The 25,691-nt window shown below is 39.1% G+C and overlaps 2 protein-coding genes and 1 long non-coding RNA gene across 4 annotated transcripts in view; 1 reads left to right on the forward strand and 2 right to left on the reverse strand.

Annotated features, from left to right (window-relative positions):
• LOC311532178 overlaps positions 1-4,367 on the reverse strand; it is a 42,219-nt gene extending 37,852 nt beyond the window's left edge. The window contains exon 1 of the long non-coding RNA XR_014714345.1: positions 3,900-4,367. This is a non-coding gene — a long non-coding RNA (uncharacterized lncRNA). The remainder of the gene's footprint in view (positions 1-3,899) is intronic.
• CNTRL (centriolin) overlaps positions 1-17,320 on the forward strand; it is a 60,002-nt gene extending 42,682 nt beyond the window's left edge. For both annotated transcript variants that reach the window (XM_084650426.1, XM_084650427.1), the window contains 15 exons: positions 980-1,144; positions 2,144-2,303; positions 4,645-4,760; positions 5,121-5,338; positions 5,742-5,899; positions 6,165-6,238; positions 6,804-6,992; positions 9,749-9,974; positions 10,776-10,981; positions 11,319-11,459; positions 12,783-13,058; positions 13,525-13,587; positions 14,213-14,422; positions 15,785-15,877; positions 16,793-17,320. In XM_084650426.1, the coding sequence (XP_084506552.1) occupies positions 980-1,144; positions 2,144-2,303; positions 4,645-4,760; positions 5,121-5,338; positions 5,742-5,899; positions 6,165-6,238; positions 6,804-6,992; positions 9,749-9,974; positions 10,776-10,981; positions 11,319-11,459; positions 12,783-13,058; positions 13,525-13,587; positions 14,213-14,422; positions 15,785-15,859 (2,277 nt within the window). In that variant the 3' untranslated portion in view covers positions 15,860-15,877; positions 16,793-17,320. The remainder of the gene's footprint in view (positions 1-979; positions 1,145-2,143; positions 2,304-4,644; positions 4,761-5,120; positions 5,339-5,741; positions 5,900-6,164; positions 6,239-6,803; positions 6,993-9,748; positions 9,975-10,775; positions 10,982-11,318; positions 11,460-12,782; positions 13,059-13,524; positions 13,588-14,212; positions 14,423-15,784; positions 15,878-16,792) is intronic.
• Positions 17,321-20,983: 3,663 nt separating this feature from the next.
• The window catches only part of RAB14 (RAB14, member RAS oncogene family), a 34,487-nt gene continuing 29,779 nt past the window's right edge, over positions 20,984-25,691 (reverse strand). Inside the window, exons 7-8 of the mRNA XM_084650431.1 lie at positions 25,410-25,440; positions 20,984-23,177 (exon numbers count right to left, since the gene is read on the reverse strand). Coding sequence (XP_084506557.1) covers positions 23,000-23,177; positions 25,410-25,440 — 209 coding nt within the window. The 3' untranslated portion in view covers positions 20,984-22,999. The remainder of the gene's footprint in view (positions 23,178-25,409; positions 25,441-25,691) is intronic.

The raw sequence follows: 25,691 nt of genomic DNA on the forward strand, positions 1-25,691 counted from the left end.
AGATTTCTTTTGGCCCAATCCTCTAATTTGTCTAGGTCCCTCTGTTTCCTATCCCTACCCTCCAGCGTATCTACCTCTCCTCCCAGTTTAGTGTCATCTGCAAACTTGCTGAGAGTGCAATCCATACCATCCTCCAGATCATTAATGAAGATATTGAACAAAACCGGCCCGAGGACCAACCCTTGGGGCACTCCACTTGATACCGGCTGCCAACTAGACATGGAGCCATTGATCACTACCCGTTGAGCCCGACAGTCTAGCAAGCTTTCTAGCCACCTTATAGTCCATTCATCCAGCCCATACTTCTTTAACTTGCTGGCAAGAATACTGTGGGAGACCGTGTCAAAAGCTTTGCTAAAGTCAAGGAACAACAAGTCCACTGCTTTCCCCTCATCCACAGAGCCAGTTATCTCATTCTAGAAGGCAATTAGATTAGTCAGGCATGACTTGCCCTTGGGGAATCCATGCTGACTGTTCCTGATCACTTTCCTCTCCTCTAAGTGCTTCAGAATTGATTCCTTGAGGACCTGATCCATGATTTTTTCAGGGACTGAGGGGAGACTGACTGGCCTGTAGTTCCCAGGATCCTCCTCCTTCCCTTTTTTAAAGATGGGGCACTACATTAGCCTTTTTCCAGTCGTTCGGGACCTCTCCCAATCGCCATGAGTATTCAAAGATAATGGCCAATGGCTCTGCAATCGCATCCGCCTACTCCTTTAGCACTCTCGGATGCAGTGCATCCGGCCCCATGGACTTGTGCTTGTCCAGCTTTTCTAAATTGTCCCAAACCACTTCTTTCTCCACAGAGGACTGGTCACCTCCTCCCCATGCTGTGCTGCTCAGTGCTGTCACAAAAATAATATTTTGAACTTTCCAAGAAAGACACCTTCTTTAGCAATAATTTGACAGCCTGACATATTTTAATGTAGATATGAAAGTGGTTTAGGCAGAAGATTGTTAATTTATTTTTGTACTGTAGATAGCCGCTAACCAGCAAGAGCTGCTGCTCTTGGACCGATTATTGGGTCAAAAAAAAGAAGAGCTGCACCTGCTTCAAGACGACATTGCTCATAAGAAAGCAAACCTCAAAGAAGCTCTTCAAGAAGGGGAGATTGAAGTTACTGATAAACGACGACAAATAAAAGTAAATTTTCAAACGTCTTAACAGTTCTTAACTGTTTATCTGTGTAGTTTAGTTCAGTGAAAGGAAAAAAGTTAAAATATTTCATGAAGTTTTCAAAAAATTTCTCCACCCCCTAAAAAAAAAAATTTGCAGTTTTGATAATACTAATGCATAAAGGCCTGATCTGGATCAGTTAAAGTACAGAATCAGTCCCTTGGTCACTTTTTGGTAGTGGGTGTGTTTGTTATCAAACGGAAATGTCAGGATCAGTGGTTCTCAATCTATTTACCATTGTGGGCCGCATCCACACAATATATACACTACCAATATGGCCCTGAGGAGATCACATGGGCTGCAGCTGTGTGCTGATTGGGCTGCACGTGCCCCACAGCCACTGGTTGAGAACCATTGGTTTGGATAAATGTAGCTACAATTTCTGTTAGGACAAATGGTTGGTGAAGAAAAACTAATCTGGCCAGTCTGTGTAATATATCCCGTACACAACAACAAACAAATCAGTCTTTTATCCTGTTTTCTGGAAGAAAATTGGTGATACTAGATGTATACATTTCTGGTAGAAAGAAAGAAATCTTAGTGGCCCAGGCTGTCAGTTCTGCCCTGGTATTGTGAAATTAAAATTCAGCACCAAGACTGATATTGTAAAGCTTTTTCTTTAAGTTTATTTAAGAGAGAGTTAGTCATGTAGGTCTGTGAAATCAAAAGTTTACAGACTTCAAGAGCAATAGAAATGTTTTCAGTTAAAATATTTCTTCAAAAAAGATCTGCAATGACAACGTTCTTTCATGTTTGCAACCCAAACACTGCAGCATTGTGCTAAAACACGTGCTAAAGTGAAACTGACTAGTCTATTTTTATTATCCAAACTAAATTAAATGCAAAAAGTAAACACAGCAAGAATGGTGATTTTAAAAAAATAACTCAAAGTGAATTAATCTCTTGTTAGCAATACAGCTAAGGATTTTTTTAAAACATGATTTTAACCCTGGCATATTGATATAGGAAGTAAGGTCATTTCTGGAACAGCTGAATGCTCAGAGAGGAGAGCTGAACGCCCAGATAAATGAAAAAAGAACACACCTTTCCCTCATAAAGCAGGACATTGGAAAAGAAGAAGAAAATCTGCAGGGAGTACTAGGGCAAATAACTAAACATAAGACAGGTATGTCTCTGATGCCATGATACATTATTTGTACAGGCTTGGCATGTACATAGATTTTTTTAAGAACATTTCAAGTTCTGCTTTTTTTCTTTGCCAGCTCCTAATGATTTTTAAACTGTTTCAAGTTATTAGCATTATCAGACACTTGTCAAAGAAGTTGCTTAAAACATACTGCTTTACATTCTTTTCTGGAATGAAGTCAAAATTTGAATGAAAGTTTTATTGAAAACCTGTCATGGGTTAAATATCTTTAGAAGTTTCAGAAGTGAAAGTCCTTCTTTTCCCCCCTTCAATTAAGAATGGGTTTTCACTAAACATGTGTGTGATGGGGCACTGCCCTCAAGCACATCTCCTCCCCTTGTGGCCCTACACTTACACAGCCCACAGCACCCTCTTGGCAGTTGAAATCATTTACTCAGACATGGGTTCTGAGACCAAGATTCTCCATGTTCAGGGTCTCATTAACTCCTTTTTATAGTGCACAAAACCCCCTCCTCAAGTCCAACACTTCTTTTGACCCTGGTGCTAATAATGACAAGCATTCTCTCCCAAGTTCAAGAGTCCCCAGCTCTCCTCCCAGAGCTGGCTTATCATTCAAAGAGTCTCACTGGCCCAGATCCACAAAGGGACTTAGGCGTTAGAGCACTGAGCGTTGCAGCACCTAGAAAAATCACAGGAACCACACCGATCCACAAAGCGTGAGTAAGGCACTTAGGCTCAGTGTACAGTGATTGGGGAGAAATAGGCACCTTAGAACACAATCCACAAAAACCAACATGCTAGGCGTGGAGCTGCCTTAAGCTAGCCAATGGAAGATGCCAACAAGAAGGATGTATCATAGGCCTCACCGTTCTCACAGAAAGGCCTAAGTCTGGGCTTCAGAGAGGTGCCTTTCTCTGCTTAGTGATCCCTGAACCGGAACCTCAGGCAGCTTAGGCTGAGTGGTTCCTTGCAGGAATGAGTTAGGTACCTGCCTCATGCCACACAAAATGGAGGAGGGGCAGTGAGATGAAGTGGTGGTGCCTAGTTCATAACTATTAGCCCTGTGGTCAGAGCACTTGATTAGAATATGGGAGACTCCTGTTCAATTCCCCCTTCTCTGTCAGAGGGGGAGAAAGTATTTGAACAGGGGTCTCCCACCTCTCAGGTCTGTGCTCTAACCACTCAGCTATGAAATATTTTGATGTGGGGCTCCTTCAGTGTCTCCTGTTGAAACTGTGCCACTGTGGATAAATAATGAAAGAATGACTGGAGCAGGGAGACTTGAACCCTGGGTCTCCCATCTCCCTAACCACCAGGCTACAGACTTATTCCCTCCCCCTCCCACTGTCTAGCCCTTTGACTATTCTATGAGTACACCTGCTGGATCAGACCCTGCACACAAGGTTCATCCACCTATCTTCTCCAGTTTGTAAGCCACTGTGCAGCCTAGGTGGGAGACAGACATCCAGACACCAGCCTGAGGCACAAATATAGGCTCTAAGGGCACTTCTACTCCAAAAACTTACATGCCAAGTCAGTTTAGGCACCTACAGAGTTTGCAGGAGTGTTTTGGTTCACAGCAGAACCTAAATGTGTATTTAGGAGCTTAAGTACCTTTTGCGGATTGGGGCTTCTCTCCTTAAATCAGGAGTCCTCAGCTCTCCTGAAGCTGGGTTATACTTCAGACCAGTTGTAGCCCTCAGCCAGCTTTTCCGCAGGTATTCTTTTTACTCACTCCTTTCACCTGGCAGCTTGGAGAGATTAAGAAGGAAGTCATCATCATACATCATCATCCCACTAGCATCTCTAAAACCTCCTTTCCTTTGGAGACCCTTATTCAACTGACTTTGATAGCCTTTTATCAGGCTTGGGTGCTCATTAGTCAGCTAGCTGGCAGTCAGCCAGGTAGACCAAGATGGGCTCGTTCTCCATAATGAATTCCAGCATAAGTAGACTAGGCCCTGACTCGCCTTAAAGGGCCAGCCACTGTTACAATGAGGATGTGGTACAATATATTTGAAATTACATATAAAAATCTCCATTTAAAGAACACTAATTGCAAAATTAAGCACTCAAAAATTAGAAAACTCTTGTGCATATACATTGTAATACAGTCTTTCATTACATTGTCAAATATTGTATTTTCTCTACTTCACTCAGTGCAGAGGAAGTGTGCCCATTGATGTTTTCAGAAGTCATTAACACTGTGAATTCTTAAAAATTCTAAAGTGGATCCTTTAGTGAATGGGACACTCTTGGCAACAAAGTTCATTTAGGTGAATCCTGTTTTTAATGCATTTTTGCAACCATCATATTTTGGTTTTCCTATAACTGACTTGATTTTATTTCTTTCAATTAGAACTGAAGCGCATTCTAGAAATGTTGCAACTTGAAAATAATGAACTACAAGGTCTAAAACTACAACATAGCCAAAAAGTTAATGAATTAGAAAAGACTCAAGTTGCAGTACTAAAGGTAGGTGTGTGGTGGAGTAGGTAACTGAACTCTAGTCTCCCAAGTCCCAGGTTTGTGCCCTAACCACTGCACTATTCTTCCTCTCAAAGAACCTCAATTAAATCTGACACAATGCAATAGAAAGTTCCAGTGTGCAGTTTATATTTCATGATAACTTGTAAAATCACAGGCTGTTTGCCTTTGTGTATAGTTTAGTAAAAGGAGTAGTAAGTGCTGTATATGCAGGCTGCAATGAACTCTGGGAACTTTGTGGATAAAAGGTCCTGTGCAGATGTACAGAAAGGTGGTGTTAGCTTGGTTTTATTTTCTTTAATATCTGCATCTGTTACACACATACTGTATTTGTGTCGTATTTCATAGGAGAAACTAGAGTTAGAGAATCTCCAGCAACTGTCCCAGCATCAGAGAGGGGAAATGGAGTGGCAGAGACAGCTCCTTGAGAAAGACCAGCAAGAAAAGGAGATGCTGGCTTCTCAAATGCGCACTCTGCAAAACAACACTGAATCTTTGAGAAAAGAAAAGCAACAACTTGAAGAAAACTATCAGAGTTTGGAGAGAAAATTGTCACAAACTAAAAAGTGGGTGAAATAAACTTTTTCAAAGATCAGTGATTGGAAAGCTTTTGTTCTCTAGAATTACTTTTTGCATTTATTGTCATGAACAATTTGTTCCTTTTAAAAAAAAAAAAAAAAAAGGATAAATGACTATACTGTCCATTACTGTGGAGGTGTCTTTTAATCATTCCTACTTTGGCTTGTGCCTGTGTTTAAAACTTCAGTTGAACACTTGCTACATCTGCGATACTGCGGCAGTGTAGTAAGAGACCATTTGAAAGCAACATGTTCAGTCTTGAAATGGGACAGAAGATGTTACTTCCCATAAAACTGCCTGTAGTAGTATAGCTTTTTTTTTTTTTTTTAAATCCTTGCCAAATATTTTAAACAGACCAAGAATGTGTTGTTTTTTCTTCACATTTTACAGAAATTTAACTGCTATTGAAGATAGTAGCAAAGCTGCACTGTCTAATGTAGAGAAAATGGACTTAAATGTCAGAAAACTGAAACAGGAAATTGACCAACTAAACAGACACAAAAAATCACTAAATGGAGACATTGCAGTAATACAGCAGCATCTTCAAGGTAAAGAAAAGTTGTGAATTTTAAGTGACAATGTATAGCTTCATATTTTTACTTAAAGCCACAATGTATGTTCATAAGTTATCCAATGTAGCATGCTGAGTGATGTATCATGGGTTAAATTACAGTTTTCTATTAGACTCATTCTTCAAATATTATAGAAAGTTCCTTCTGTGTGTGCATCACACACACACACACACTTAAATTCATGGATTGTCAATTCAGATTATTTTCTTTTCTTTTACCAAACATATTTTGTTTTCTGCAGAGAAAAAGGAAGAGCTAGACACACTGACGGGTGAACTGAGTGACTCCAGGCAACAACTTCAGCTGGTAGAACAGGTTAGCTTTGCTTAAAGATTAAATATATGCTTAATCAAAAATTAAAAACTATGTTACAACAATGCGAACACCGAAGCATAAACCAAAGGATGATTTTTCGTTGTCCCCCAAGGTTCATATTTTTTCACGTATGTATTGTAGTACAGCCATTTTCTGGATCTGTGCATATTAGCTCAAGGGTGTGGGCCTTACAGATTGTTTAGATATTTTAGACTTCCATCAAGAGGAAAAAATCCTAAATGAGCTCAAGTCACTTGGAGCACAATACCATTTTAACTAGGATCCAAGATGTTGTGGTGGTGGTGTTAAAACATGGAAGGAAGGTTGATCTGTGACAATGTTCATGTCCAAAGTATAAATTTCACAGTTTAAGATATGTCCTCTTGCAACTCTGTAGTAATTTTCCCAATCCTGCAATCCTCAATAGTTAAGTTTGGACATAAGCAATAAGGTAACATAAGGTTGGCAGAATATGGCCCAATGAGAGGATTGTTTTGTGTAGGATCCTTAGAGAATTTATTTTGAGCCACTATTCACTTGATTTTGTATTTGATCTATAATGCAGGATCTGAAAAATACCACAAAGCATCAGGATGAGTTGCTTAGAGAGCAGGCAACCCTAAAAGAAGACATCAGTGAATGTTTAAACAAGTATAAGGATTGCCAGGAGAGACAGAAAAGGAAGGAGAACCAACTGCAGCAGCTTCAGAGAGAAATCGAAGAGAGGAAACTAGAACTAGCCAAACAAGAAATGGTAATGAGACTCAGATTATCTCTTTCTTGTCTTTGCATGACTGGTGGAGACACAGCTTCTGTGCTTCTAAAATTATTTTGGCGAAAAGGGTATAGGTGTGAGTTTGCAATTTTAATATAATACTTCTATCTAATTTTTTTTAATTTCATTTGGAGAGAAATAGCAATAGAGCATGAGATTTCACATTCTGGAACAGAAACTTTAACACTACAAAACAATGGCAATCCATTATTAATAACAAAGAGCCAGATTCTCCCCTGTGGTGTGACCACTTTGTGCTGAAATGCAGCACAAAGCTTTCTTAAAACCATGGGAAGATCATCCCAGTGTAAGGAGATCTTTTTGCAGAAGAAAGTTGGCACATGATATCTATTCCACCCACCCCACACCTACCCTTCTGGCTGCAGGTGTAGATGGTATCTCAAGAGAAAATGGATCATTGATGAAGTTTCTCTGCACCCTTTTATCCTCAGCTGTTGAGAGCTAGCATAAAGCAGCTCTTAAGCTGTTCTGACCTTCACCAGAGAATTGAGCAAGCATATTGTCGATTTAGGATCGTGGGAGCATAAAGGTGGGATAAATTGAGACATGATCAGAATTTTGAGTTTCAACATCAATTTAAAAATTTTAAAAATAAACCAGGACAAATGTTAATGAAATTGAAGGAAAAAAAAAAAAAAGCTAATGTGGTCTTGGGATCCATCAGGCGAGGTATTTCCAGTAGAGATAAGGAGGTATTAGTACCGTTATACAAGGCACTGGTGAGACCTCATCTGGAATATTGGGTGCAGTTCTGGTCTTCCATGTTTAAGAAGGATGAATTCAAACTGGAACAGATACAGAAAAGGGCTACTATGATGACCCGAGGAATGGAAAACCTGTCTTATGAAAGGAGACTCAAAGAGCTTGGCTTGTTTAGCCTAACCAAAAGAAGGCTGAGAGGAGATATGATTGCTATTTATAAATATATCAGAGGGATAAATACCACGGTGAGAGAAGAATTATTTGAGCTCTGTACCAATGTGGATACAAGAACAAAAGGATATAAACTGGCCATCAGGAAGTTTAGACTTGAAATTAGACAAAGGTTTCTAACCATCAGAGGAGTGAAGTTCTGGAACAGCCTTCCAAGGGAAGCAGTAGGGGCAAAAGACCTATCTGGCTTCATAGAATCATAGACTATCAGGGTTGGAAGGGACCTCAGGAGATCATCTAGTCCAACCCCCTGCTCAAAGCAGGACCAATCCCCAATTTTTGCCCCAGATCCCTAAATGGCCCCTTCAAGGATTGAACTCACAACCCTGGGTTTAGCAGGCCAGTGCTCAAACCACTGAGCTATAGTTTATGGAGAAGATGATATGATGGGATAGCCTAATTTTGGCAATTAATTGCTCTTCGACTATTAGTGGTAGATATGCCCAATGACCTGTGATGGGATGTTAGGTGGGCTGGGATCTGAGTTACTACAGAGAATTATTTCCTGGGTGTCTGGCTGGTGAGTCTTGCCCACATGCTCAGGGTTTAGCTGATTGCCATATTTGGGGTCAGGAAGGAATTTTCCCCCAGGGCAGATTGGCAGAGGCCCTGGGGGGTTTTCGCCTTCCTCTGCAGCCTGGGGCATGGGTCACTTGCTGGAAGATTCTCTGCACCTTGAAGTCTTTAAACCACGATTTGAGGACTTCAGTAGCTCAGACATAGATGAGAGGTTTGTTACAGGAGTTGGTGGGTGAGATTCCGTTGCCTGTGTTGTGCAGGAGGTCAGACTAGACGATCATAATGGTCCCTTCTGACCTTAAAGTCTATGATTCCCTTTCATGTTTTGATGGGCTATAAAGCTACTTGGAATTTGATACATGTTGAAAAATCAGGTTTTTTTAATTGTGAATTTTTCTTTTGACATCAGTTCTATTCAATGCCATATTTTACACGCCTCTCCCACTCCACAGTGTTGTGTGTGCTCATCAGCTGCATTTGAAGATCTGGGCCTCTGTGTGTTACAATAATAGTAGATAACTAAAACCAATTTCTCATAGTGGTTATTTTTTTCCATGTGTAGGAGCCACAATCTTACTGAAATAAACCATCATACTTATAACAGTTGTGTTTCATGGACAGCAGTTTTGTATCTGGGAGAATGCTATTAGTGTTGGTCTGATGAGTCAACAGCTTATTGCAGTGCTATGTCACACATTGATAATGGGAGTGGCTGGATGCATCTGAGAGATTCAACATCTGTAGAAGAGAACTCTGAACATTAGTATCATGTACAAACATCCAGCTTTGTAATATCTAGCCTAATGAACAGTAGTACAGTTTGGGGAGAAACTGAACTCTTGTTAAAGATTTTATATAAAGAGAAATCTAAAACAAACCATTTCTTGGGAAATTTTAAAATAAAAAAAAATAGAAAAAAGGGGATTACCCATTTTCTTAATAATTAGAAGTTACTTTTGCACCATAATTAAAAGCAGGATTAAAGGATGGAGAAATGTGTTTGTCTAAATATCCTTTAAATGTTAGGAACAAGAAAAAGAAAAGCTAAGACACTAGCTCATATTCATAAAGAAAATAATTTTCTGTGTTTCTCAGGTTGATTGCTAGTGTGAAGACAATGGAATTGAATTGACATCAGTTCTGACTTTGCCCCCCTGTATTATTTTTCTAATATAATCTGTGGTGATGGTATTTACTATTATTGAGCTGATACTACCCAACTGTCTCAACAAAAGTTAACACTTGACATCCTCTCTTTGTAGATTCTTCAGCACCTCAAGGCAGACACTGAATGTGAAGAAAAAAAATTAGAAGAGTATACAGCTAAATTGAAAGATCAGAAACAACTCTTGGAACAGGAGCTGACAGACCAACAAAGAAAATTTGAGCAGGCAATTGCTAAAGTAAGATTGGCAGAAGAAAGGGTTGAGAAACTGGAAAAGGAGGAGACCTGGTATACAGCACTGGAAGAAACAGTGAGAAAAACCAGTAAGATACTACTTATGTTCATAAAACTATGATATATGAGGGCTGATCCAAACCCTGTTGAAGTCAATGGGAGTCTTTCTATTGACTTTGCTAGGCTTTGGAGCAGGCCACTGAAGCAGATTCTTAATAAATATTGATTGAGCTTCCCTACTTGGGGATGGAGAGTTCCCAGATTGATTTCGCTAGACCCAGTTGTTTTACTGTTTGTTTAGAAGACCAGTGTTCATGAAAATGAGAAAAATTGCATGGTAGTAATTTTCATAGGATTTGATCTTGACAGCATGACTATAACAGAAGGAAAAAGCAATTCCTGCTCTACTCTGTTAACCAGCAAGACAAGTGTGAAGAACTGTAAAACTAAATAGGATTGAAAAAGGAATTTCATGATCTCGTAAAGGGACTTAGATTATTCTCCAGTTATCACCATCTGAATACGATTTCAACCATAAAGACCAATGGAATTTCATTTTTTATTGGCAAGTGTGTAATATGAGGGTTTGTTGTTGTTTTATTTTTTTAAGATAAAACAGAAGTTAGTATCATCCGTTTCAGTCTTGCTCCGTTTCTCTACCATAAAAGAACCAGTTAGCACAGCAGTATGGAGAAGTTGTGGGTCCCTGAAAACTGAAGAAACTATGGGTTTTGTGTATAGAAACTTTAAATTAAGGGCTTCTAGAGCTTTTGTTGCATGTTCCCCCCCCACACACACACACAATGATTTTGCAATGAGTGCCATACACCCAATGTGAGTGGATACATTGACTTTCTGCTGATTAAAGTGTTTTTTAAATTTAATTCCAGGACATCAGCTCTCAGAAAAAGAAACACAGTTACAAGAAAAAAACCAAGAGTTTTTATCCCTCCAGAAAGAACTGGAACTCTCAAAGGCTGAGTTAAACCACCTCCAAGATCAGATCCTGTTAGAGAGGAAGAAAGCAGAAAAGCAAATCACAAGTCTGAAGGAAGCAATCAAAACGCAAAGGACCCAGCTTGAGAGAGCACTTAATGTATGTTTTCATTATGTTGCTGTAAAAAAATCAATTTTAATTACTTTGCATTTTTCTTTAGAGAGAAAAATCCTGTATGTCCTTTTGAGCCTACAGGATACAATTCAGGCAATCAGCTCACAAGTCACCCACCCACACTCTGCTGTTCCTATGATGCCTTGCAAACACTCTCTTACTTGATCCTAGTTAGTGTACTGACTGTTCACAACAATACTATTTTAAGTCAGAGAAATGGTTTTATATTTACATGTATGTATGTATGTTTGTTTTTTCTGAAATGAGTTTGTCCATAGGGGAAACAAGTAAAGTTTCAGCAATTTTCACATTTATATCTTAGGAAAAAGAGAATGAAAACAGTTTTTTGCAGAAAGAAATGGCATCAGTAGAACGAGTGGCACACGATAATCATGAACGAGCAAAACGCCTGATTAAGGAGCTGGGCGAGATCCAACAGGATTACTTGGATCTCAAGTCACAGGTATGGTCTAGTACCTAACCATAATTCCATTTTTTCAATGGGAAGTTTTTGCCTGGAAATTTATGTATTTTCTAAACAAATTCATTTTCATTTTTAATCTGCCTGTGTTCACTTCTGTTATTAGCATAAATAAATGCATTTAAAACTTCCAAACAACACATAATCTATTGAGGGCCTAATACTGCAGTCCTTACTTATGCAAATCATGGACTACAGGATTAGGCACTAATTGCCCTCAAGAATAATCAGTGTTTTTGGAAATTAAATTGATGTAATTTGTGAACCTGCTTTTATTTATTACGTACACATCAGTGTAAATCCTAGTATCTCTGTCTTTCAGTCATGCAAGCACTAGTAACATTATCAAGCACACTTTTTGACTGGTTTGGTTAAAAACTCTAACACATTAAAGATTAAATAGAGCCATCTGTTGAAAGTAAACTATTCAGTGAAATGCTTATAGCATACCTGAAATGGAGTGTGCTCTTGATGCCCAGCTTCAATTACTGATGCATGGCTAGGTTTTAGAGTATATTTTGAGTATAACCATGAAATTACTTTACAACTCTGGAAAAACTGAAGCCTCATTAACTGTCAGTCACCTCACATATTTTAGTAATTCCCATTAAATACATGCATGTGACTTTTTATTTTTAGATATAATTTTCACAATCTCTATAGAACTTTTTGTCAGTTTCTAAAGAATGATTGCAGTTTTCAGGTCATAGATATACTGTCTTTTTTGTACTTCACAGATTTGAAGTGTGCAGTAATCCCACAAAAATGCAGTCTCCCTCTTAGTTTAGATTAAACTGTAATGTTCAGCCAATAAAATTGCTGTAGTGGTTTAACTATCCTAGTCCACTAATTTTGACTTGAGAGTGCCTGAGAGAGGAATGCTATCAGTACCTATACAGCAATCCAGGAGGACTGAGAGAAGATAGGAAATGGAATGTTCGTGTTTTAATATTGCCAGTCTGACCTCAAGGGACCTTCAAAATTAGTTTACAGCTATGACGGAATTTCTGTTTGAATTACAGATGCCTCATACATACATCAGGATAAAACTTCTTAGCTTGGTCTTGCGGGCCAAATTCTGAAATGTTTAGAAAGCTACTACTGTTCATTTTTAACAGCAGTAATGAGAGCAGTCTACAACCATGCATAACTGTTCAATTAGAATGTTTGTTTGTTTTAGAAGTAAGTGTGGTTGTAAATGCAAAGACCATAGGTTGATGCTTTAACTTTTAACAATAATTTGATGGCAACATTGAGTTGTCATCCCTCTTTAGAGCATAAATCTGTCTTTGTACTGCTATTTAGATTAAAACTCAGGAAGATTTGGAAAAGAGACAAAAGGAGATAAAAGATGCAGTGAAGATGCTAAAATTGGAGGTGAAAGATGAAATTAGAACTGGCCTTAAAGACGTAAGCCAATCTCCTCCAGAGCTGTTGGATGATCTGGAAGCTGTTTTTGAAGCAAACGAATGTCTGGAGTGTGAACTAGAAAACTTAAAAGAGAACTTTCCATTTTCAACTAATGAGGAAAGACTGCTGTCATTTGAAGAGAAGAGGGATTTGTCCAAAGTCCACTTAATGGTAAAATTACTTAAAAAAAACACTTTATATATACAATCAAAACACTGCATCTGTCTACACCAGGATTAAATTTGGCCCTATTTGTTTAAATTGGCCACTTGATTGTGTATTCTGTGTACTTCATTTCACCATTCTCAATCTCCCATGCATAACTGGATACTCCTAGTAACCTCTCTCTTATTAAAACTGGATTGCTTAGCTGAGCTAAACTACATTTTTCTGGTAGATCTTTTTGGTTACTAATAATCAACTCAATCCTTCATTTCTTTTACACACACACACACCCTTCCCCAAACTCCACTGATTTTAATGGAAGATGTGCATGTGAAAGGAATGGAAGATTGGTCCCAGTACATATTTAAGTTTTTGTGGTTTATATGGCAGGGTAAAGATTTTTTTTTATTTTTTTTTAAACCGATTTAAAACCTTGGATTTTGGCCATTGAATATGATTCTCTTTCCTAAAGGATGAACAGTGGCGTGGAGAAGCACTCAGAGAAAAGCTGCGTCACCATGAAGATCGGCTCAAGGTTGTATCTCACACACTATATAACGCATTTATTTATTTATTTGCGTAGCAGGGCGCCGTTGAAGAATTCTTTTTTCCTGTGGTTCTTGAACCATAATTTTATACCTTTTAAATAAACATACAATATGTCTTGCAACATCGTAGCTCTTTCCATTGGGATGAAAAGGAAGGAGAGGAAGGCACTGTATATTTTCAATGTAAATTAATAATTTATTGCTCAAAGTTCATGTTGTTTAAACATGCTTCCCGTAACACTACTTTTCCAGAAAGGCTTTTGTGTGTGAATGTTGTCATAATTCTTTGGTAATGCAGTGCATTGTGTAAGTTAACAATGTGATAGCCTCTAATACAAGTCTAGCCACAATCACAAATGGAACCAGACTTTGGTTAGCGCACATCTGCTGCTCTTTAAGTAATGTTTTATGATGTTAGAAGATACCATACAAATATTGCTTTTCTGAATGGTCAGAACAGGCAGATTATTAGAACTGATAGGCAAAACAGCTTCCATCATTTTGTGTTAATTTGTTTTTTTTTAAAATAGTCTGACCTTCACTTTCAATTAAACACCTGGAACTGAAGCAGAAATTGGATATAAGGAAATAATTTAGTTCTGTTTTATTAAGGCTCAACTTCGACAATGCATGTCCCAGCAAGTGGAAGTATTGATTAGAGGGAAACGGCAAACGGAGGGCACCCTGCACAGCTTGAAGAGGCAAGTCGACGCACTAGATGAACTGGTTAGCAGCACCACTGTAGATTCACTCCTTCTGTCTCAGAGCTCATCCAGGCTAACGTCCTCCCTTCATGATGATCTTAATGTTACGCAGAACCAGGTAACACTTCAGAGCATTTTGCAGTACCACATTTTCAAATCATTGTGGTCTATTAACTCTGATGGCCACCCTGCTGTAGCCAAACATGCACTAATGTACTTTGTTTTCATAATCTTATGCTGCTGTAGAATTGTCCTGGACAGTTTAATACAAATATGACAGTGTTTTGAAACACATGCATACAAAAATGGTAGTCTCCAGGTACTCTTTCTTAACTCCTTTTGATTTATCCCAACTCTGAAATGGCTGGTCCTGAAACTGAATTAGTTTTAAATCACTTTACTGTTTCTTGGACTTAATATTAAAAGCAATTTGTGTAGAACAGGAACTGGGGAGCTCTTAAAGGAATACCATCTTAAAAGTTTCTGCCTGAACATTTCCTACCTAAATTGGTTACAAGTAAACTCTTAAGATAATTGTAGCCAAAACACTAGAGAGGAAGGGGTCTGGTTTTTTCCCATTTGTGCAGTTTGTGCATTATCAGTTTTTCCCTGTATAGTAGAAAACAGGAAAGTGACTCTAAATCCACAAGTTGGCAATAGTAACTGAAATAGCTTTAACTTTTTTTAAAAAGTTACTAGATAAAGAGACACTATTAGCTTAAACTGTGTATACCAGTTTTACAGAGTTCAGGAAGTTTGTACTATTGCAATACAAAGCTACATGGCAAACAGTGACTTAACCAACTGTACCCCCTGTAAAATTGGAAGCCTGGATATTTACCTTTTTACAGATGAGGAAGCAAAGAGACAGTTTACATTATCTACTCAAGGTCAAATTAAGTCCTGTCTGAATCAGTAGTAAAAACTACATCTCCCCCATTTCTCTCTTGTACCTAAAGTCTACAACATCAGAGTACCCCATCACGAAAGTTACATCTATTTCTTCTGTAAATAGGGGCTACCTACCTTTTATATACTCACTTCCTGGTTCTTAGCCTTAATGCAAAGATGGCCCTCTAAACTGACAAATGAGAATAGCAACATAAGATGAATAGTCTGTGGGAAAGAATTTGCCTGTCAAGAGATGTGGATCTATTTTCTGACTATTGACTGAATCAGTGTACTAGTATAAGGAGGATGTGGGGGGTGGCAGCTTAAACTTTATGTATTTATAAACTTCATGCTAAATTCTGCGATAGCAAACAGATTTGTATGTATGGGACTCTTTTGTGTAAGTGTTTTTCCACAAGTAAGTGACATTTCATTTAAAACAAACCAACCTTTTGGAGGTGGAAGGTTACCATAACCTTGAAGTTTAAATCCCAGAGTAAATGAGTATTTCGGAGATTAATTTGAATTGCTCATTACGTGCATTAGCTTTCACGCTTCGTTTCTCAAACCATTTTACTCTTCTTTCTAGGTTGCTCTGACAGGAGGCCAGCAGGCTTTTCATCTCGCTCTCAACGATTCCACCAATATCATACACAAGAAATAATCCCACTAAACCATGGAGGTAAGAGATTTGAGCCAGCTGTTACATTAAATCACATAGATCCCTACAGACAAGGTTAAGCAGAACTTCTCCTTGAAGACTTGTGTGTAGTAGGGCACAGCATATACTGCATCTTCTCAGAAACATAGTAGGTAGCTAATAGAGCTTTCTACTATACCGAGACATGCTACCTCTTCTTGGTTCCACATAATAGGTGCTTTATGGACCTAAAACAGGCTCCCCAAGGAAATCGCCACCATTGTTTTAAATTCATCTCCAATTTAAAATTGTTTTGGGTCATATGTTTGGTGAAAATACTCTTGCCTTCTGTGTGGGAGTACCCCTTAACCCTCCAGTTTAACAGGTTGTACATTTTTATAGGAAGCAGAGGGGGTTGTACTTGGCACAGGGGCATTTTATCTTTAAGCTTGCCAACAGTTCAATCTGGCAGGGGCTAAGGTCTAGCTGTAAACCTGTGTGCTATGTTTTTCAAGACAACTTCAGTGGTAGGTTCTACGCTGTCAAATTCTGGCTTATATTGAATGCAGATCCTTCAGAACATTAATGGTGCTATTTTAATGAGGTACTTTGATTTGAGCCAACCATTCTTACTCAGGTAGGAGCTATCACTTCATGCAGTAGTCTCTAATAGACTGCTGTAAAGGAGTTCTTTGTATATCTCCACTGGAGCAAATTCATGCTGGCCAGTTTTCATCTGCCAAGAGGTAGCCAGTTTTTCTATACAGTGAAACTGGAAATATGTACATCAAGAACACCACACAAGGGCATTTTAAAAAAAAAACTGGCAGGATGTGATCCTATGGCTGCCCTGGCTCTCTTCGCTCTTAGAGAACATCATCTTGCATCCAGAACAAAATAGCTTGCTGGTGTTCTAACAGAATCACTAACTTTCTCCAAACTTTTTTTTTTTTGTAGTAGAAGAATGCTGACATTTAACAACGCTAACAGCTGTATGGCTAGGAATGACTCTTTCTAGCCTGGTCCAAATATACAACCTGAAGAGTGCTACCTCATTAGCTTGGAAGTCTGGATAACCAGACACACCATTCAGGCACCTGTCAAGGCAGCGTAGTCTACCATTCCTGAATATTTTTTCCATGTAAATACTGGCTGTAAGCCTCTGACAGTACTGTAAAGTTTTGTATGGCACTGTAACTTAAGTTACTTAAGCAAGAGATAATGGCAATATTTATGTTAAAGCCTGGTGTTAATATAAGAGGAACTTTTATTCTGGGGCACAAAGGTTGCAACAATTATCTCAAATCTTTAACAAATTTAATTTAAAGAAACACCACCACAAATTTGAACTTCTGTGGTATTGACACACATCTGGTAATAGTTCCTTCATCTGCTGTCAAACAAATGCCATTATTCCTCTGCCTTGATGCACATTACTTTGAATGGAATATTTCTTACACAAAATAAAGTTTGTACTGATTCTAAGATGTTATGTGCACCATTACATGAAAATTACCATTTTCCATGAATTTGGTATTTAACTTTTCATAGAGATCATAATCAGAGCTGTACTAAGTTCTCAACGCCATGTTTGTCACACTTAAATACCAGCAGGGTGAGGTGTTGCTATTAAGGCAGTGTCTAGAGCTACAGGCCCCAAACTCCTTTCACCTCAGATTTGATACAGAAAGAAAAGCACAAAAATCTCTCTGGTTGTGCAGCTCTCTGATCTATTTAAAATTCCCAGGCTACCGTGCAGTACACACTGATCTAAACAGAATATGGGTACTGGCCATTAAATAGGCTGTGCTAGTGGGGTGGCCTGGGCCCCCCACTGGTGGGGGGGCAGGTAGCAGCACATGGCCCAGGACCCCCTGCTAGGCTGGGGGAGAGCCTGGGACCTCTGCTGGTGCTGGGAGAGGACAGGAGGGATGCGGTGTGCAGTAGGACCCCTAGCGGGGGGAGGGTGGGTTGATGGAGTTGGCAAGCTTCCTATGCAGCTTCCTGGAAGCAGCTGGCATGTCCCTGCAGCTCCTAGGGGGAGGGCCCGCAGCCAATGGGTAGTGCCTGCAGGCAGGGAAACTGCACAGAGCACCCTGGGCCCTCAGTCTAGGAGCTGAAGGCACCCCAAAACTGCTGCTGGCCCAGTGACTGCCTGGCTTGGGCAGCCCATGAGCCAGCCACGCCGGCTGCTGCAAAAAAGTCATGGAGTCCATGACTTCTAGTTACATTCAAAAATGTCTGCCACTGTTCCCATCTAGAAAGTGTGCCAGAATCTGTCTGACCAATTCACATCACCCAAATTGACTGAAATCCAAACCTTTATTTATGCAGTTCAGTAAGCATGCAACAAGTGTTCAACAGGTAGCTGCAGGTCAGAGAGGCCTCGAGTGAATTCAGAGGTGGTATGGAGACCACCTCTCTCTAACGGTTGGGTTTTCTACTTAAAACTGGCTTTCAGGGTTCTCTCGCCAACAAAAGCACTTGATAATGTGCATTCTCAATTCTGTACTCACTAATTAGATGAGCTAGGATTTAACATGGAGTTCTTTAAAAAACAAAAGAACACACACCACCACACATCACTTGTGGTCAGTCCTGAATGATTTGATGCCAAACAGTTTAACTTAATCTTGCATATAGGCTACATTTGAAGAAATTAAATTGCCATTGAATTGCATCTTGTTTAGTCTAAATAGGATTGGGTCAATAGTTTAAGTAACTCAGGCAGTTGCAACCCTTCCTTTACAGGGAATTTGCATGTTCAAGCTCTGTTGGTTGTAAATAGTAGGAAGAGAGACCAGACAGATGTTAAGTTTAATGGGAAGAGAGAAGTCTTGAGAAGTGCACTGAGATAGCACTGCTAGGAGAGTCTTTAAAACAGAAACATTGGGAGTGATCTCTAACAGCCCTTCTTTCAGGCCCCCCACCCAAATCTTTGACCTCTCTGGAAAGGTCTTCCCTGTTATCCCTTCATGATACCTGCACAACCCTGTTCTCATACCTCATAGCTTTGAGATATTTATGTCAGCTGGAAGATTGCACTTTCAGATGCTGGAAGCTTAATTTGTAACTTATATTTACTCATACACAATGGTCATATTCACCACTACACAGCAGCTGCTTTGCATTGCTCAGGCAATGATTAGAAGTGACATAGTATCCTTTAAGTTTTTTCTATGACAAGGAGATTCCTAGATTAATTATGTAAACCAGCATTACAGGGGCAGGAAATTCAGATGTAATAAAACCAAACATGTTATGGAAATAATTAGGCACCCAGGCAACCTCAAGTCTACTTTATAGAGATACGAAATACATATTTAATGAGAGGATCCAAACATTAAAGTATCTTGATCTTAACTCAGTTTCCTGAGTTTGTAATGCTCATTTCTGTATTCAGATGGAGGGGAAACCCTGACAAAGTCTAGTACAATAGCAAGGGGCCTACCCTACAGCTGTCTTAGATTATAAACTCAATATATACAAAGTTTTCTAGGAATCTCTTCCTCATATTAAATGAATATAGAGGTGTACACCTAACTTTCCCCAAGCAAGATTCTAGAGGCATTGTGTACTAGTTAATCTTCACCTACTTGCATGGTCCAGGCTGTTAAACTTGTGATAAGTGGAAGTGCCACTTAAGTAATTCAGCCAAGTCTCCTTTCAGGTCATTGTACAATTTTAAATCCACACTATGAATCTTAAGTCCTCAGACAGTAGGTGTCCCACTTAGCAAGGCAAGTGCTGGCAAATGTATTTATGTACAGGTTGTGTAAGCGAGGTAGATGAACATTTCTAGCACATATATATATACACACACACACACACACACACACACACACAAAGTGTTTTAGACTGAATGTGGCTTGAAGCATAAAAATTAAGACAAAATATTTATCTGTTGAAAGCATTTCATGAAAGCCATGTTGCATTTGAACTCTGCTTAGAAGACTAATACTGCTTTTGTGAAATTAAAGGCTTGGGGGTCAACCCTTCCATTTCCAGTTGACTAGCTAACGAATGGTCATTAACCCAAAGGCCCTTTCTGCAACCTTAACACTAAGTAGTTAAAGAATCTTCACCCAGGTTACATCACTTTCCAAAACAAAGTATTTGATTAGATGTACATACATAACAGCAAAATTCTGCTTGTTTGGCCATACAATGATGTTTTTGAAGGCAGAGGGACACTTTAGAACTCTTACCAGAGCTTTAAGAGTTGTGGGAGATTCCAGTAACAACTGGAGGAGTGCACACATGGATAAGACATACCTTGTTCTAACTAAGCACCAAGGGAAGTGGAAGCAGCAACAACTAATAAAAAAAAACGTGCATTATATAGAAAGCTTTCCACCAACACAATCGCTTTTATAGGAACTGTTTTAGGAGCATAACCTAGAACTAGTTTACAGAGCAAGTCACTAACAGGACTAAATCCACTAGGTGTTCGAGACCTACTTTCAAGCTTTATAGTGCAGCTGGACAGTATATGTAGTTGACATAAATCCCACTCAATGCACTAGTTAGGACTTTTTTTTTTTTTTTTTTTTTTTTACACAGACAGCTGTACAATCAGCAGCTGTTAAGTGTTACTGCCCAGATTCATTTCACCTTCAAGCACATTTTGTCACTCCAATAACTTATTACAGAGGTGAGTGTTCTCTACTCCCAGTATTTGGATCTAGTTAGAGGTTGGAAGATTGTTTGCCTTCATGTTTAACTTAAAGGGAACCATCAAGCAAGTGGTTTAAGGCTTCAAGAAGTTCTTGCACTTCCAAGCAGTTGAAAATTAGCTGGTGCCCAGCAATAACCTGTGGCATACCCCACCATTGCACAACAGCTAAAGGCAGAGGGCCCTTCTTTGCTAGCAAAGTTATAGGTACTGAGAAATTCAAGTTTTGGTAATTCTGAACAAATCAAGTTCTCTGAGAGGAGATCCATGTGTAATCAGTTTGTCTGGCTACCGAGGTAAGAGTGCGAAGCAAGAAATGGAGTGAAGCATTACTTACATAAACCAAGTCCTGTCAGAAGCAGCAAGACAGATAGGCAGAGTATTTTAGATTCTAAAAGTCCATGGGATGACTAAACCAAACTCAAATAAAGTCTCAACTAAATCAAAGTCTCAAATAAGGCAACCCACTATAATTTATCTAGATACAGGTACTTTATTTACAAATATTTAGATTAATAGCATTGTTACACCAAATGAAGAGTACAGCAGTCCAAACAAGTCCTTTCTGTCACAGAAACAATGAGACCTACTGTAAGTTACTTTGAGAATAAGGGCATTGCACCTCAACTAGCTGTAGTCATTAGAATGCTGTTTACTTCACCCAAATTGTGTTTCATCAGCAGGTCATGGTCCCTGGGCAACCCCTATGCGGTGCAACTTTGTTTTAGCAAAATGCATCAGCCATAAATTTTTAACATTATACCAATCTACTTTAATAATCTTAGGTTTAAAAAAGACCAACCAGACAAAAAACAAGGGACAGTGCACAAGTTACCCAAATCCTATTGTCTGCACATTTCAGTTTTGGCTTTTATTTAACATTGACTGTACAATACTCCGGTACCACTCTTTGCTTATAAGTCTGAACATTGGATAGTTTCTCTTAGTGTCTGTAGAGAGGGATTTTAAGACTACTTTGTATTTTAAATACTGCAGTTTGACTGGTGTCAATGAATGAATGGTAGGTATAACAAAAGCATGTTCTCTCTTTCTTAGCCACTTATTCTTTCCCCCGCCACCTCTAAATCAAATTTGAAGTTTCAGAAATGAAAATTCGATTTCATGTGAAGCATGGTACTGTGTATAGAGATTTAAATACACTGGTCTAACCAAATAGAAAATACCACATGTACTTTAACAAAGTCTGCATATGCCCGGATACGATTTGAACTCTCCCATTTTCAACATGTGTAATTTTATGAAGGCAGTGTTCTAAATGCTTTTAGTAAGAGGGGACCCTAATTGTTTAAAAAAAAAGTTTCACTGTAGTGTAAATAAAAATGCAAAAGTAGTTAAAAATCCCTAGAGAGTTCTGACTGTCCAGTTCAGAATCTGACCACTCCCAAAAAGGTATAAAAGCATAAAATGTGTAATAGAACCATTCTATACAATGCAAGGCAGGAAATTAAGCCCAATGCAAAATGCTTACAGAAAGAGAGAAGCAGGTTAGCACACTGTTGATTGCACACAAACAGGGTTAATAAAGAGGCCTAGATATACCACAGTGCAAAGATGGAACAAAGACAGATATTCCACTAGTGTTAATATTGTTGCATCAGGAGTAGAGTTCCCAAGCACAACGCCCACTGTTGACACCAAGGAGTTAAGCTTATGTTAGTGAACTGCAGTTACATCTATCTTTGACTAAATGGGGAAAAGTGTGGTCACATATAGATCATACTGTACAAACTGATATTTTCTTATATACTGTTCTAATGCCAGTAATCAATTTATTTTCTTCATTAAAATCATATACACAGAATGTATTTAACTGTTAGCTCAGTTCCTTCAAATTTTATACATATTTACGCTCTGTTAACAAATGTAAAGGATAAAATGGCAAAAAATGATGTAAAGCTACTGAGCACAAGAAGAAAGAGTGGACTGTTTTCCCTGTGCTAGGCTAAGACAGAAGTAAGTTGTATACTCCTGCAACAAGCTAGCCCACCAACACACACCCGCCACAGGGAATTCCTCCAACAAAAGCACATTGTTATAGAGCCCCTTTTCTACCATCAAGTCATTTCACAGCAAATAAACATCAGTTACTATGGACAGATTTAGAACAGTTACAGATGGGGAAGGAAGGCTGAAGAACCATAAAATTAAACCGTACAAGAAAAGGCCCTGCAAAAGTGTAAAATCATGAGTCCAGCATCAGTGCTCAATTTAAATCATGTATTGGTGACACTATCACACAGACAACTGGAAAAAAACTTCTAGATTTACCATGCAGGAGAGGTTATTACTCTACTTGCCTTTGATAACCTGATTACATCTAAAGGTGTTTAGCAGTTTAGTATTGTGTTAAACTGTTGTCTCGGAGTTTAATTAAACCCAGTAAGATGTACAGAAGACAGTGAAGCAGTCAAAAGTACTGCTTCCAACAGAGGTGAAAGGTCAAAAATGGAGCCATGGAATAGAGGTCACTAGCAACCACAGCCTTCTCTCTGAGGCTGGGGTTCACTGGTTAGTCGACCCCCCTGCGGAGCTGAAGGTTTGTGTTGTACACCTGACTCTGCAGCATTCAGATCCAGGCTTCCATCTTGGATATTCTGATAGATTTTCTTGGCAGCCTCCAGGAATGCATCTTCAACATTCTCTCCTCTTAAAAAGAAGCAAAATTAATTCGAGTTGTGCACTACATTACATTCTAGATTGAAGGAGAAGTCATGAATGTGCTTGGCCTACCATCCACCTCTTTCAGTCACTAGCTGAGATTTTCTAATAGTAACAATTATGCATTGATTTTATGTTCTGTAAGAACAGCTAAGATGACAGAAAAAGCTGGGTACAGTCCAATGTTCCCAACCTAAAGCAGCTATCCCCTCAGAAGATTCTGAAAAAGTAAACTGTCTAATGAAGTCTTTTACAGATTACCAGGCAATGGGGACAGTTTTCAGATGCTATCTCCAGCTTTAGGGGGAAAGAATCAAATCTGTCAGTTCACCCTTGAAGTAGATTAGCCATTAGTACTGTTGGACTTCAAAAATACATCAGTTTTAAAATAGGCTGCACAACAGAGATGGGCTTTTTCACCCCTGCCCCCCCGAGCATTTTCATATAATGATTTTGACAGTTATAATAAAAGGCACAATCAACTGATCTATTAGTTTCTGTAAATCTTTCTAAGTCAGGGTTTACTTGCTTTTTGAGTTTGCATCATCTACCATAGCACCTGTCGCATAGCATTGATCAGCTGTGATATCCTCTCCAAGGTCTCACTGCTAGCAGCTACACGTGAGCAAAGAACTGTAGTTCTGGTTTGGAGGGTTTTGAGATTTCAGAATTTGGTTTCATTCTAATTTGAAAGAAAAAAGTTTTAAAATTCTCAGCAAAAAAGAGAATTATTGTTCTCTGCCCAGTTCTACCAGCAGACCTGGCACTGGAGCAGCGTGCCTGATGGCCTACACTGGAGCAGGGCACCCTGGTAGCCCAGGTTGCCAAGCTGCAAGCCTGAAGCTGTTCTCCCCAGCAGGCAGATTCCCAGCTGAATTCTGTCAAAACAGACAAGACCCACAAAACGTTACGGTTCTGACAAATCAGCAAGTTGCAATGAATTTTTTTTTTAAGTTTTCCAACCAGCTCCATTAGCAACTGCTAGAGAAGTTTTGCCAGCGTGAGCACAGTAGAGCATGAAGCCCTTATAATCTGTACAGTGACATGCTATTAGTGAAGCCCCTGAATTTAAAAAAAACAAACCTATCCTTGTTAGTTCTGCAAGGTGCTATGGTAGGCCCGGTTTCTATTAAGAGTGTTGCTAGACTTGCCAAGCCATATAGGCTTACCGCACTGTGAGAACACAAATATATAGGTCAACTGGATCTCTCAATTCCTATAAAAATAAATTATAGAAATCCCAGATATGTAGAACTGGACCTGGCTAAGTTATCTAGTTCAGTCCCCTGCACTGAGGCAAGGTTAAGTGTTCTCTTCTAGACCATCTCTGACAGGTGTTTGACGACCTTTTCTTAAAAGCCTTCAATAAGGGAGATTCCACAACCTCTCTAGGTAATTTGTTCCAGAGCTTAACTACCCTGACAGGCAGTTTTTCCTAATATTTAACCTAAATCTCCCTGGCTGCAATTTAAGGCCATTGCTTCTTGTCCTGTCCTCGGTGGTTAAGGGGAAGAATTTGTCACCCTCTTCTTTTGGGGAGGTCAAAAGGAAACTCCCTACAGCAGCTTCTGGCATCGCATCACCCCAATCCAGCAATAGCACGTCATGCAGCTGCATAGCCTTGTACAGATGCAAGAGCACTGCACACTCCATACAGGAGAAGTTTCACACTTCAAGTCTGAACTCCGACCACTACAGAACTGCAGGGTCATTAAAATGAGGAAGCTGCACAATTAGACCAGTGTAATTTAATCAGTTAAAGTCAGCTTGCAGCCTAAAGCACACACAATAAAGTGCGCCATTTTATCAGTGCAACTCTGATGGAGGAAGGTTGCGTGAGGTCTTAAGTGAAATTAGTTTAGTAGTTTCAGTTTCCAGTTGGACATTGTTTTGTTTTTTTAAATGCCAGCCCATCACAATTCAGCAACTGTTTGCTTGGAAGATGGCCCAAAAGCAGAGTAACAAGATGGTTATTGCAAGTTAAGGTTAAGATGAAGCTAGGCATGCTCTATTCCCCCATCTCCTGATGATATTTTTACTGCAATCTAACCTGAGAAAATCAAGTTCACTTTCACCCACAAAACCACAGATTAAGTCCCTCTATGAAAATGTATACTAAACTTAAGAATGTCTCTCTGGGAAGTGTGGTTTTTTTGCTCAAAGAGATGAAGTCCAGGGAACCTAAACATTTTAGTATCAGATAGTAGGCCTATCACTTACGTTTTTGCACTTGCTTCAAGGAACAACAACCCTATTTAGAAACAAAATTGAAATTGTTAGGGTACATGAAATACCTCAAGAGAACCATATTGTCGTCACTGAAGTTTGAATCCTGAGATAAACACGTGAGGGCCCACTGAAGTTTCATACTAAATAATACTTTTGAAAGTATTTAAGGTTCTTTTTTTAAGTACAACATCAATACGCAAACTTCATTCCTAGTACTAAGCTAAACCAAGTTAGACTATTTAAGTTCTATATACAACTAAGTTACTTTGAAAA

This window comes from Lepidochelys olivacea (genome assembly GCF_965140295.1).
Source record: "Lepidochelys olivacea isolate rLepOli2 genome assembly, chromosome: 16".
Lineage (NCBI taxonomy): Eukaryota > Metazoa > Chordata > Testudines > Cheloniidae > Lepidochelys > Lepidochelys olivacea.